The 15,417-nt window shown below is 39.8% G+C and overlaps 1 protein-coding gene across 2 annotated transcripts; it reads left to right on the plus strand.

The window, feature by feature from the left end:
• Nucleotides 1-6,221: 6,221 nt before the first annotated feature.
• Nucleotides 6,222-15,184, plus strand: LOC145456586 (uncharacterized). 2 transcript variants are annotated; one of them, XM_080334720.1, is made up of 3 exons: nucleotides 6,222-6,436; nucleotides 7,562-7,678; nucleotides 14,843-15,184. In XM_080334720.1, exons 1-3 carry the CDS (start codon nucleotides 6,238-6,240, stop codon nucleotides 14,980-14,982), a joined length of 456 nt encoding a protein of 151 aa, XP_080190846.1. In that variant the 5' UTR covers nucleotides 6,222-6,237; the 3' UTR covers nucleotides 14,983-15,184. The 2 variants fall into 2 exon arrangements, with proteins under 2 accessions (XP_080190846.1, XP_080190847.1); XM_080334721.1 differs by having other exon boundaries at nucleotides 7,580-7,678.
• Nucleotides 15,185-15,417: the final 233 nt, after the last annotated feature.

Here is a 15,417-nt window from a genome sequence, read left to right on the forward strand (position 1 = left end):
CTATAGTTCCGCTTCATTACTAGTAAAACTCCAGAGCTTACATCAACAGAATGGTCATCTGAGATGAAATATCCTACTGTGCAGACTCATTTTAATTGCTAAATTGTCAATAGCCTATTGATACAAACATTTTGCTGTTTAGAGATGTTTTGTTGAGGATTGTGGAAAAAAGTTGGATGAGTAAGGTCAATCATGGTGACTTCGAAATATTTACAAAAATCCATTTTCTCCTGTGATATTATCAGGGCTGTGGAGTCGGAGTCGGAGTCGGTGGAGTCGGAGTCGGAGTCTGGGTAATTTTCGCTTGATGGAGTCGGAGTCGGAGTCGGAGTCGGTGGGAAAATACTGACTGGAGTCGGAGTCGGAGTTTGTGAGAATGACCCTTACTTCGACTCCGACTCCGACTCCAACTTCTCTATCATGAAAACATTTGCTTTCGAAGAATTTTCAATAGAATTTTTATGTACCACCAATCACTGTTATTAATAACCATACAGATCAGGTGCGCCCAGCCCGTGGCACGCAGGTCAAATTTGGCACACGAGAAGGTTAGGTGTGGCCAGCGAGGTAATTCACGAAATTAGTTATCACATCAGGTACAATTGCAAGGCCAACCAAAATTTGATTAGCATGACCGCGAAATTTGATGATGACTAAAACCACAGTTCTGACGCATTGACGTATCCAGGGGCAGTCACATTTATCCCAGATCTTCGTATATGACCATGAAGTAGAATATTTCATAGCAGATGTATTTGACTTGAAATTTTTCTCGGTACTTCGCATGATTCATTGTCACTAGATTTCTTGCATTCAGTATTTGAGCCCCCTTCTGAAAATTATAAATACCTATTATTCACAGAATTGAGTCTAACTATATTCGCAATTAGGAGATAACGTGTCGTCCAACATGCGGCTTCGCTTGTACTCTCGCAGCGAGATCGTTGACAAAACACTTGCACTAAATGATAGAGGCATATGTTCACTGATACTGTCGATTTTGCTATGTCTAAACGTCGAATAATCCTGTCCTTGCCAAATGAGCCCAGTGGTATACAGATGAGACCCCCAATGTATGTTAGCAACATATTTATTGATATAATTCAGTCAGTATCTTGCAAAAAAATTTCGCGCTTCGCGCGACCAGGGCATAATTGCGCACTGCACAGTTGCATGGCACATTGTTATCAATTTTGAAGCGTATTAATATAAGTCTTGTTTGCAATGTTACCCAATTCCGTTCGCTCCTATCGGACGACTAAAAAAAGGTTATCAACATTCCAGTTGCCCGCGCAATGGTTCGTAGGCCTAAATCTCATGTGTCCCTTTGGCCGAAAAAGTTGCCCACCCCTGATATAGATAAAATTAGTCATTATACTTGCAAATTTCAACTCAGTTGCAGAGGGGAAAAAATCGCAATATGCGTTTTCGCGATGCAGTCAAAATTGATGCAATTTTTGGAATTATACCATGATACTGTGACGGAGCAAATGCATCGGCTGGTTTTGTAAAATTGTATGATGTAAATATGACCAAACGATGCTTCTCACTTGACAAAATTAAAAATATTTGTAGTGTAGCTTAGCTGTTTGGGTCGAACAAATGATTAAGAAAGACTGCAAGTCCCAATCCTTGAATACTTGATTAAGTACATGTAGACTAGACATATAGGCTATGGTCTTTGACTACTTGACTAAATTCCATTTATGACCAATGTCTATTAGTAGTAAGAGTGTGTGTGCTTGTAATCAGGATAGTGTGCAATGACAAAATTAGTAAGTTCAATCTCTTTATTAGTTGCTGAATCATACGGAAGAGCTACACTTGGATTTTTATCTACATTTTTATTATACAGGATTGGATATCGGCCATATTTGAATGATTCATACATTTCAGAATATTAGAGAGTCCATGTTATAAAAACTTGAAAAAGGAAGGATATTTAGCAAATCTTTCTTTCATGTTAATTGCATGGTGGATAATTCGAGCTGTTCCACAATGAAACAATTTAGCATGCCACCGTTAATCATATGTTTGCATATGTTTAATGGTTGTATGATAGTCATTCAACCGACAATATGGCATATAATTTTCGAAGTAAATTGGTAATAATGCTGGAGTCGGAGTCGGGAGTCGGAGTCGGTACGTTTGAAGACCCAGGAGTCGGAGTCGGAGTCGGAGTCGGAGTGGGTACGTTTAAAGACTCAGGAGTCGGAGTCAGAGTCGGAGTCGGTATATTGAAAATGTGTTGAGTCGGAGTCGGAGCCGGAGTCGGTGGTAAAATTTACCGACTCCACAGCCCTGGTTATTATCACTAATTTCCATATTAACTTCAAGATAAGCTGGTAGATAGAAATGCCGAAGCTTGACAGTATATGTTCATTAATAAAGGTTGTTCGTCAATTTTGGTGGGATATTTGTTGCGATCATATCCAAACGTTTCGTCGGAAGCTTTACGCGTTATTATTACCTTCGCCACCAACTATATATTTGTGGAAATGGATTTTCGGCACTCGTTCATATCAAATCGATGGAATGGATTTTCGAGACACGACCACGTATTTCAAGAAATGCAGTTGCAGAATCCGCTTTGAAATAATAGGAATCAACTCAATTTATACATGAATAGCATTATCTTATTTTCAAGAAACGTCATTTTGTTGCTGTTTATCACTAAGCTATCATTTGCACGTGACAGATGACGATTGCACGATAATTGAGCTAAATTTGAACTTTAACTTCGTGGGGGTCCCCGGGGTCCACGACGATCCGAAAGGGATCCACGAAGACAAAAAGGTTGAAAACCACTGGTCTATAAGCATCAATGTCCTTGTCCTATATTGTCCTCCAAAGCTAAACATGCCTTCATGTCTTCATTATAAAATTACCATTATTTCTCCTTACATCTCCGCTTCTCTATCATTTTAACTATATACACATGGTTGTGTCGTTCACCATTTCATGTCATGAGTTGAGAAAGAATACAATATCCGTCCACGCACGTGACATGCAGCGAAACGGGCTCAGCTTCTCGATCTTGCGTATAGCATCAGGAGATGCACTGATGTGCAACTGCGTAAACTGTTTGCCTCGAGCGAAATGCTCAAATAGTAATAACTGTGTTGCCAGATGAATGTTGTTAATAAACTGCCCAAAATAAATTGGTGCTGCTGAGGATAGACTATTACTTTCGATCAAAATCAATCGCAAAAGCGGCTACTGCAATTTCTAGTCTATAGCTACCGTGACGAAGATAAAAAGTGACAGCTAGTATAGGAAAACTTGTCGATTCGTTCATGATGGCGAGGTAACGGAGTGCTTTACATCGTAACTCAGAACTTGGTCGATTCCCTCCGAGATTTTGAGTGATGTGAATGCGTTACATTGATAACTTCACGAATCAACGAAGTCCACTTCGAAAAATAACGATCATATGCTGCGTTGATGCAATTCTTTTGAATAGCTAACTTGAAACAACATGTTCAAGTTCGCGTTTATAGTGAATCGTCGCAGCACGAGATTGGTACATGATTCCACAACGAACAACAATACCAATAAACAACAACAACAACAATATTAATGATAAATATTCAAAGAATATTCTTCCCGTAACGTGGTGATGTCAATAAGAACAGAAATGAGTGAAAATCAAGAGACACATGGCAATGACAAATAAAATTGACGTGACGATGACTTACGATTTGCACACATTAGCACACATAGATGTGATCAATTCATCGGACTATTACCCAAAGGTTTACTCAAGTCTTTTGGAAGAACTTATATAGTTGTTGTTAGTATTATTATTTTTATTAATATCATTATGTATACTGGAAGGTCTGTCCATTTATCGAAATCATACGCAGAGAGCTGTTTCCTGTCAATATGAATTTCAATAATATATTCAATTGAATAGTATATTCATATTGGAATGAGCCCGAACATTTTCGGCTGACACTCGTCAGGGGTAATAGTCAACAACTAGTAGAGAATTGGAAAGATCGTTGTATATAAACAATCGCATCACAAAATATGACGTCGCCGGCATGAAATTTCGAATAGTCGGGGCGGAGAGATAATTCGATAATTCCAAATTTCATGCCAGTGACATCAAATATTATGATACGATCGTTGATATGCTATGTGTTCCAATTCTCTACTAGTTGCTGACGATGACCTCTGACGAGTGTCAGCCAAAAATAGTCGGATTCATTTCAATAGGAATATACTATTCAATTGTATTTCGAAGTTCTGTACCTCCAAGAAGCTCTTCAAATATTATATTCAAAACCAAACAATCCGAATCTTATCGAGTTGACACTTGTCAGGGGCAATCGTTGGCAAGCGAAGAATTAAGAACAATAGTTTTAAACACAAGTGGAGGTATCAATTAATCCTTGCGAATAGAAGACTTCATTACCATGGCCTGATTGTATGCCACTATCCGACAGTCAAGGAATGTAATGCGCGAGATTGAACTAGAACGTGTGGCCTCTTGCTTGATGCGCTCTTGCAAGCGCTGCGTTCATGCGTACCTACAATCGCAGTGGCACTTAAATCGATAAATTACATTGCTTTGATGCGAAACAGAAATACATAATAGCGCAGTGGTTCTCAACCTTTTTGTCTTCGCGGACCTCTTTCGGACCGTCACGGACCCCGCGGACCCCCACGAAGTTTTAGTTCAAATTTTGGTCAATTATCGTGCAATCGTTATCTGTCACGTGCAAATGATAACTGTAGGCTTAGTGTTAAATAGCAACTAAATGACTTTTCTTGAAAATAAGATCATACTATTTTTGCAGTTGGTTGACTTCTATTATTTCAAAGCGAATTCTGCAACTGCATTTCTAGAAATGAGTGGTCGTGTCTTGAAAATCAGCTCATTCGATTTGATATGAACAAGTGCCGAAAATCCATTTTCACAAATATAGGTGGTGGCGAACGTAATAATAACGCGTACGGCTTCCGACGACACATTTCGGTACGATCCCAATAAATATGCCACCAAAATTGACAAACAATTTTTCTATCGAATATATGACGTCAAGCCTGGTCATTTCTATCTTGCAGCTTATCTCGATGTTATTATGGAAAAATGGTACGTATATCACAGGAGGAAATGGATTTTTGTAAACAATTCGAAGTCACCATGACATTGTCAAAATAATGATTTAACGTGGAGATCTATTGTTTCTCGAAGAGAGAAGAGATGGGGCCTAGCCAAGATATATGTCTAAAATACAATTTCCAGAGAGCGAAAAATTAGTTGGTTGTTTGAAAATTGTTGGGTGTCGCACCTTTAGGCAAAATTCCGCTGAACTGTTCTATTCAAAATTGCTTTTTATCTATGTTTCACTAGTTTCCATCCATATAATATTGATGTTCACTTATTGGGTGACATACCATTGAAAATGCTCACCCACATAATGTATAGGGAACTGCGTCGTATTGTCTATAGATGTCGATGTTTTAACTCGAAAGAGTTCGGGAAGGTTCTATCAAGTGCTCTTGGTGGACTTAAGGAGCAATGTAGAGATTGAAAATGAATATAGCGCAACAAGCGGAGTATTCAATATAATGCGATTCACAGTGTAAACAATGCAGTCAAACAAAGTTTAAACCATGATATGAAGAATCATTAGCGTTGAAGGTAAACATGACGATAACATATACATTGAAAACTGATAAGATACATTTTCGTCTGCTCGAGACTGAGTTTAGTTTAGTCGTTCCCAACCTTTTTCGACCCATCGCCCCCTTTTCAAGCTCAACACCGATCATCGCCCCCCCAAATTTTGTGTACCGAAAATTGGGCATAAAACTGTAATCACCGGCAGGTTGACTAAAAGAAAAAAAAAGGTCAACTTTACGGCTCGCAGCCTGATTTGACACTTTTGTAACTAAATTTCCGTGGGTTGACTAAAAAAAAGGTCAGCTGTTTTGACGCGTCATCGCTCCCCCTATCGCCGCCCCCTTCGCTATTTTCGCCCCCCGTCGCCCCCTTTGTCCATTTTCGCCCCCATATCGCCCCGTTCGTCATTTTCGCCTCCTTGGGGGCGATATCGCCCACGTTGGGGACCACTGGTTTAGTTTATCCGTACGATATTTCGACAGAACTACAATCGTCTTTTTGAGCGAGATTCAAATCATGCGAACAGAAATATATTCGATTGATGCTATAGCACAAGATAGTTACGCTTTTCTAATCCACACAAAATTGAACATTTACAGATTATGACTTTAGCGATTGACATGAGCACGATGTGGAAATTTTCTGCTACTATCCTAGCATGCTGCCTGTTTCTGGGAGAAGGAAATTCCCTACCACTGAATTCACAAGGGGTGGACATGAATGACGGAAAGAAGGTCCCCAGCATTCAGAAAACCTCCGCAAGAAGATACCAGTCCTTCGCGCCCCGGTACAACGTAGAAGGTGTGCATGACTTTGACTTGGTCGAATTCCCCATTCCCGCCCAGAGCTGTTGTTTTATGCAGTAATATACTGTATAACTGTACTGTATGCAGTGTATACAGTCTCTCTATATGACTTTTAGCGAAAAGAGTGTGTATTTCCACCCTTCTACCACCCCTGAAATACGGGTGTGAATATACACCCACAGCACAGGAAACCACAACCTACCTCAGAGTTATACCGCGTTATAAATCGACTAAGACATTTCATCCTAATTATGCAGGCACGTAGGATCGTGATATGGCGGAAATCTTATAAATTCACCTGTTTCTACTCATGGATTTACAGATCAATCATCACATTTTTGTACATATTATGAAATAGTCAATGCCCTACGCAAGGAGCAATATTCTCAAATAGTCGTCACTTTTCCCAATCAAAATAACATATACATTCATCATAAATTAATTCAAATAATCCCACCACGAATTTAAAATTTAAATTGTAACACTTGACATTTTCTATACTTCCTTGACACTCCTAAGTTTTCATATACTATCATTGATATGCAAATACATAATGTATATTATATGATTCATGTTCAAAACCATTTCGATATTCCATAAGGGGAATCAGATTATGTTCGTCACATCGGGCTCAGACCCTGTTATGGACCAGAAGTAGGCGGTACGACCGTGTTACTTCAGGGAGATAATATTATCCGAAATATGTTGATGGCGAGATCATCGATGTGGAAATCCATGCGAATTGCGTCGTCCAGTCACTTTAAATGCGCATGTCGTGATCTTACTACAAATTGAGAGGATAGTATTGAAATTAATTGGAAATATACTAAAATGAGGACCAGCTATTGTGAAATAATACTGCTTCGAGATTCTTGCTTCGAAATCAAGTCTGGTACTCGGACATATAGGTAAGGTCGTCGGCATTGGCACCTACTGCCATTAGCGTGTCAAGGATGTAAGTTTGGTAATATCTGTCGATTTTTTTCGTGTCACATATTGCGTGCAGACCACGTCAAAATGGAAAACGTCGAACATATGGAGGCAGCAATGGTGCATTTCGCTCATTTTCTACGCTCGAGCCTGGATTATGATGTTTTTCATATGGATCATATTCATTCAGATGTTAACCGCTTTCAAGATCAAGCCGCTTTGTCGAAACTCATGCAGCGTCTTCAAAAGGATTGGGAACTTCGCCCAAGGACGGGATTGCGCGCTGCACCCAAGCCATCTACCTATGGTAATCAAATATGAAATACGAAATGCAGCCTTCACCATATAGCTTAACATGAGCATCATCGTATACCCTAGTACAGTGGTTCTCAGTGCCATTTATGTCTCCCAAGGGTGCCGCGAGAGTTTTCTGCAAAATTATGAAATTATGCGGAAAATAATTGTAATCCAAATCAAACGATAATAAATCTAAATCGGGCTCGATTTCAAGTTGAAAAATCAAAATTGCTGTTATGCCCGCATCAATATCCCCCCCGAATTCGCTTTGCCCGACATATCGTTACTTTCGAGGCTGAATTCAGTTCTGCACAATACGTTGAGTGATGGCAGAGCAGAGCAGAGATACCGGCGTCTGTGTGACAATGCTAAGGTTACCATACGTCCGTCCTCTTTTAAGAGGATTTGTCCTCTTTTTTGTCCTAGGAGGACGCTCTTTTGTCCTCTTTTTTGAGAATTTAGGTCATATTTATAGCAAAATGCGACTGATATGCCGTAAATCCGCACCGAAGTGACGCTCCGGCGGGTATTTCGGGAGCCGGGCGCAAAGTTGACCTATTTTTTTAGTCAATCACCTGACAATGTGGAGTAAAAAACGTTATTTTGGGCTCTGAGGGAGAATTTGCAAGTCTGAATATTCTGAAAAAGTGTCCTCTTTTCAGATTTCCAAAATATGCTAACCCTAGACAATGCAGTTTTCAAGTCGTCGTTGTCGTCCTACTTCACATCGAGAAATCAACTCCTTTGGAAGTGATTTTCACGTATACGAATCCGAATTACAAACATAGCCATCCGCATTGCGATTGTTAGATAGCGTACAGGCACTGCCGTCAAAATGTATAGGCTCGGAGCGCAACGTTATGGTAGCCAACAGGGCACGAATTTGAGAATTAAGAAGTAAAGCTGATCAAATTATATCAGTGACCAAATTCCCCACCGCCGAGGTTATTATCCTGGTTTAATGGAACTATATTTGAGCCGCAGGTGGCTGTCAATAGAACTATTGAGGTATTGCTGTCCAGTGTCCACTCGCGTGCTACACGACCTGGTGGAAATGCGTTTGGCTTCCACACGCCTCTACGCCTCTGTATTCGTAAGTGGCGATCGTGCTTGGCATCTTCGATGCGATGTTTAATTGAATCGATAATGCGGTCGTGGGCAGAGTTTATTGCCAATGAAATCTTATGAAATAGTATCCAAGCGCATCCCGACGTTTAAACGCATTGCAGCAGGCCAGTTATGTGGTAGCAGAATTAGGCCTATTAGTAGCTGAAAATTCAAATCTCACGGAAGCGGTGAAAGTTCTTTTGTCGGCATGCTCTAGAATTGCAAAAAAATGTTTGGACCAAAGATGCGGAAGAATTAAAAACGACTCCCATGTCAAATGATACCATTCGTAGACGTATTTGCGACATGTCCGCAGAGATCTAAGACACCGCGATTTATTTTTTGAGGCAGAGCAAAGCCTATCTGGGTACAATTACTTCGTTAGAGATCACCTCTGTACAACTATGGTTGCTGCTAAATATTCTGGTAGTCTGCAGGTATACCATTAGCCATAAAAGTGGAGAGCCACTATGCTGGTGTGCCGCGAAGTACTTTTCATTTTAAAGGGTGCCGCGAGGTCAAAAAGGTTGAGAATCACTGCCCTAGTAGGTAATCTCGTCACTTCGCAATTACCACACAGTCCATACGAGTTCATATATATATATATATTTAACAGCTTCTTGGAGGTACAGAACTTTAGTATACAATTGAATAGTATATTCATATTGAAATGAACTCGAATATTTTCGGCTGACACTCGTCAGGGATAATCGTCAGCAACTATAGTAGAGAATTCAAAAGAACATCGTATATCAACAATCGTATATATATTCACAAACAGGTTACGTATTCCCCCAGGGGCAACCAAGATTAATTTTGGGGGGTTGGGAGCACCTTCAAATTTCTGGAACTCTGATAACTTTTACAACAGCGATTCGTACGTTTATTGGACAAGCTCGAAATTATCTTAGGCCTATTAAATGCAGCGCTTAATGAGGCTTAAACCACCACGATTTACCATTATTCCACTTACACGTGCGAGCAAGGTGTTTCAAGCATGTGCATTGTGCATTGTTCATGATGAAGAAGAAATTTCGTGCCAGACTTTCGGTTGAACATTACTTACTTGTGTGCGTTTACAATGCACTTCTAGGAATAGACTTACTTTTACGCATGAAATGCTTGAAATGATGTTTGAAAGTGCTTTGCCTTTTCAATTGCGTACACTTTCTGCTACATTATTTTTGAGGGGTACGCCATTCAAGCAGATAAATTGAAAGAGTACGCTGTTATAAAAAGTTAAGACCTTGACATGACGCAAAAGATCCCAACATTGCGATGGATACAAACCTTTCACGGAACCCTAGACGTCATATTAAAACGACGCGAACACGACGCACGTACACAGCAATCGAGCAGCCCCACACAAACCTCATGTACAGTTTTACAGTCACCTCAGTAGCTTTACCATTCACAGCCGATAAGGACTCATTACCATCCACAAAGACTCAAATTCTAAGGATGGTCTTCCGCAATCGACCGTGCAAGCCCGCTCAGACGCATGCAGACTACTAACTACTTCATCATGTCATACCCCTATACCCTACACACTGACCAGTACACAGCCATCTCACTCGCACATTCTCGCACAGTGACTCAGACCAAGCCATATCATTTGTATATGTGTAATTGTGTATAATACCATAAGTGTAGAAAAAATTCCCAACGATAACATACAACATTCTTGAAAGTCAATATACCATACACATCGTACGGTGCTCATCGTCATATCACGATGCATATATCTAGATATTTCCCTATAGTCTATATATCTACTCAAATTATATTTCCCGTGGGACAATACCGCTTTGTGTGAACCATGGCCTACTTCTAGTTCTACTGATAGAAACTATTGCCACGACGCTGGTCTACAATGTCGATTTCTGCACCAAACGATGCTTATTAGCGGAAAGCCTTATTTAGCTAATATTGGAAGGCAATTCTTGACACCCCTTGATTTCCTACTGCGAGTGAAAATCTCATATCGACTAATAACCAATCATTCAGATCTAAGTCGTCAGGGGCTCACAAATTTTCAACGCGCGATCTACTTCTCAATCGAGCAAGCTTGTGCAATTAACGATAATAATCCACTGGCTGACAAATCGGTTGATGATCGTGGTTCCTCCATTTTGCTGACCAAAAAGACGTCATCAATATCCCGCCAATTTCCCCCAAATGGGTTAAACGCTCATTCTGTCCAGGTTCACTAGTATAATTAGGACTGACGTGGCCTTGATTCCGAATGATCATTATGCCAGAACGGCATGTCACTCGGATGGTTGATGCGATACATAATGACAGGCAATCTGTCATCACTGTCTCAGTTACTGTACCTACCATTACTACGTCGCAACGACAGAAATGAAACAATATTTGAGCAGAATTTGTATAATCGACTGCGGTTATAAAAAGGTTTAGAGCCCCTGCTGCAAGCTATACAGTGCAGGTTTCAGCCCCTCAGTGTTTTACACAAAATATTATTTCCGCGAGCAAATATTTGTTTCGAACTCAATGTTCATTTGATATGTAGGCCTACAGTGTAGCAAAGAACTGTGGGTAGGATTGTTCGCGTTCGTCAACCAACATGAATTATGCAAGTACTAACACAATATAATACAACAGCCCTGAAGGCAAGCACTTAACGAATACGATATCGAATTGATTCTACCAGTACCAAAATTTGAAAACAAGTTCCACCTTCAACGGCGTGCATAATAATTTGAATATGCGCTGTGCATGTGAGTTTATAACTGATTGGAATGACTCGATTGTCCGATTCCGTCAAGGAGGCCAATACAATATGATTATGTGGTGGGCAATATGAATCGTTATAAACATCAGGCCAACTTAGCCACGCATTATTTGCAATTAACCTGATTCTTGTAAAATAGGATATACGCATTCAAATCGTTCTGAAAAATTCAAAAGTAATTCATCTTCTGGCCGCATCATTAAGAACAAGCCGGCATATTATATAGAACGTGTATATGCTAGGTTCCCATTCGTCCTCTTTTTTGATTATTTTTAAAAGTGTCCTCGGAGGACGCCCAACTGTCCTCTTTTTTGAGAACTTTGTTTCAATATAAGGTCAAATTCGAGTGAAACACAGTAAATCAGCACTGAAGTAACGGTCCGGCGGATATTTCTGGAACTGAGCCGGAAAGTTGATCTTTCTTTAGACAACCGAACCACGGGCGGGAAAATTTATCATTATTTCAGGATTTTTCTCCGGTATTTCAAGTCTGAAAATTTTGAAAAGTGTCCTCTTTTCAGATTTCCTAAATATGGTAACCCTATGCCTGATATGGGAAAATGAAGTAGGCTACTTGGCGGGCCGGATTACAGAATGAATACGTTAATCGCGTACATATCCATTTATACAAGGAATAAATCGTAATTAAAGTAGCCTTTATGTTTAGGACATAGAGGCCAAAACCAGTATTTAATGAATATATTAACCTAATGTTCTTCAATAGCTGTTGAAATCAATCAGACATCTGTGGTCGATCAAAGTTATCAACAATAATTTCTTTGAACTCTGGTTGCATGTCGGATGTAGACACCTTTTGTAACGACGACACGTGAACACCAGTTCTATCGGAACACAGCTTTGTCTTGTTAATGTTCAAAGTCGAAAAAGTTTGCTCGCAAATGTATGTACAGTTGTACACCCGACAAAACAAATACTTTCATGACAATCTTTCTCAGGTTGGCAAACTTGGATTTATTCTGTGACGCATAAAATTTGTCAATACTTTCAGATTCGAATTTTACTGTCAGGATATAGAAACTATCTACGGGTCGCTCAAATTCCCGTTGCGGACCGGATCCGACCTGGCCCGACCCGGCCCGACCTATATATGGGCCGTATGTTGCCTGCCAATGTATTAGAGATAAACCCATTCCCGACTGAACATTTCTCTATCCACAGTTGATATACTTGGTACAAAGGGTCCTATGCTCACTCAGGGCAAATGTGAAATATCTGTATATGGTATACAATGTCTCGATACCATACCCTTTATATTATATCATAACAACCTCAATTTACATCAACAGAACATCTGAAAACTAATTCTATAACCGCAGAAGAGTTACGGGCGCAAATGTATACCGAACTGCGCAATCAGTCATATCGCGAACCGGTCTTCCAAAAACATGTATGTTTGACATTGGACATTTTGACTCTAGTCATGTCGTATCAATTGCTCGCGGCTGGTTTATACAGATCTGAATTACTTTCCTTATGCGGTATCAGTTTCGAATCAATATGATAGTTACGAATCGTCTACTAAGACGATGTAGCAGTGGCTCTAAACCTTTATTTTGACCTCGCGAGTAGGGCTGGGCACAATGATTCGAGTACTCGAATCTGAATCGAGTATAAATTTTAATGATTCGAGTCGAGTAGCAAAAGGTGATTTTTTCGAGTACTGAAATTATACGCGACTCGCCACTGAAAGTTAATTTATCAACGAGAATTGTAGTTTCGAATCTAATTTTCACTGTTGAAGCCTTGAAACCTTGGTTGGCCGTATCGTATGGTAGCATACGAAACATAGTACAAAGCTACGAACATTACTGGAAATAGCACATTTCCGAAGTCATGGTCATCCCACAACATTGTCACCAGGTGCAATGAAATTGGTAAGATCCAAAAATTACCCAAGTATCTTTAATGTGATAGATAACAGGCATTATATTCTTTGTGGTCCCATTGAAGGTACATATTTGAATTCTAATATATTACATTATGCTATGACGTCATAATGAGAGATACTCTATTACTCGACTCGACTCGAAGCATATTACGTGATTCAGAATCGAATCACTCAGGTACTCGATTTTGCCCAGCCCTACTCGCGATCCGATGAACCGCGATAATAAAAATTATCACAAATCGCAATTACGACAATTGTTTGCCACTAAAAGTAAATACAGGAAATTTCACTCAATGCCGCTTCTTGATATTAGACGCTTTATTCGTGGTTCGTTTTATCATGGATTTGATCCGGATCTGTACAAATCCGCCGTGAACAATTGATACGACATAGTTAGAGTCGTAAATTATGTGTAGTTATATCATTACTTGGCATATTCCGCCTTGGACCCTTTAGTTTGCGGAATCTTGTATGATGTCGAGATTTGAACTTATCTGCACAACGAAATGACGAAAGATCTTTAACTGAAGTGTAACAAAATCCGCGTACGCTGTTTCAATGTCGAAAATTTGTGTTTTAAAATACCGGTCCGCCATAAATATCACTTTCAAAACCGGCACGCAGAGCAAAAAAAAGTTGCCGATCCCCGCTGTAATCCATACATGTGCATTTAACGACGCGCGAAAAGCTGCTTGGAATTTAGGAATACAGTCACAGTTTACAGTTTCCATATAGCATCGTTTCAACCTTATCTGTTGACCTTGTAACATTCGGCTAGAACAGTCTGTGCTGTAACGTCATACGTTTCCAAATCGTAAAACCAGACGTAAAGGTGGATGACGAAGGCCAACATTAGAACATTTGGAGCACTAAATAAGTGTCTACTGAAGTCAGCTTGGTAAATGCGTCTTTTTAGTTTGTGGTGAGCAGGTGTTCGTGTAAAGTAAAACAACAAGGCTGCATATAGCCTACAGCGACCGGGACCAGATTTGAAATATCCCAAATGCATTTTGATGTCTTGATAGTAAAGGGTGTCTCGGGGTTAATGTGCATAAAAAAGTTGCACACGTTTCATGTATACCATTGCTTTCAATACTGATACTGAGTAAATATTATTTTCTATATCAACCCTCAATTTCTCATGACCTATAATTTTACCACATCCACTTAGAAGCATATGTTAACAATGTAATTCACTTTTTTCCATTAAATTCACTTTTTTTCATTAAGAAACACAATTAATACGCAGCGGAAGATAGTGACTAGGCGTGACAAAACGTATTTTCTGCCTCTCATTTGCCCCCTTGGGAATAACATAATAGCCAATCCATGCTCTTTTGTGTCATACAACGAAGCCAATCTCATAGTAATTTGAGCACAGTAAAAGCGTTTTCTGTTGACAGGATCACTGTTTTCAAAAAGCGCGCCCGATGTTCCGGCCATCAACGGCCGCGTAAGTGACGTTGTCAGTGAAAAGGACGACGAAGAAGCTGCCAGAATAGCCGAAAGAAATTATTATGGATGGATGGATTTCGGAAAGTAAAGCTAAATGCACATGTTTGGGCGAATGCGTCCGTTGACACTCACAGATCCAACCTCAACGTATTTGATTATCAAAGTATATATTTAAAGAAGATATGAGACCTTTTTGCGAACACTCTAATTATAAAATTGCACATGTAACGTACAGTCAATCGATGATGTTTCCCTAGTGATTTTAATGTAATAAACGCGTTATTACAAAATTGTTTGTCTTTGAGAAAACACGGACTGATATCTAGAACAATCAGTGCAAGTAGTCCTTTTACTTCAATAGACAGATTAAAAGATGATGTAAGCCTACATGAGATGTCGCAGGGGGATTGGTACCATTCTGCGGATAATAATACAAATCGAAATATGAAGCCTCCCCGTAAATCGACTGGGTGGTCCTCATATCAGTTTTGTCAAAAAGTTTGTAGGCCTGCTGATGCAGGGG

This window comes from Botryllus schlosseri, chromosome 14 (assembly GCF_051294905.1).
Source record: "Botryllus schlosseri isolate E-star chromosome 14, Bs_hap1, whole genome shotgun sequence".
NCBI classification, from domain to species: domain Eukaryota; kingdom Metazoa; phylum Chordata; class Ascidiacea; order Stolidobranchia; family Styelidae; genus Botryllus; species Botryllus schlosseri.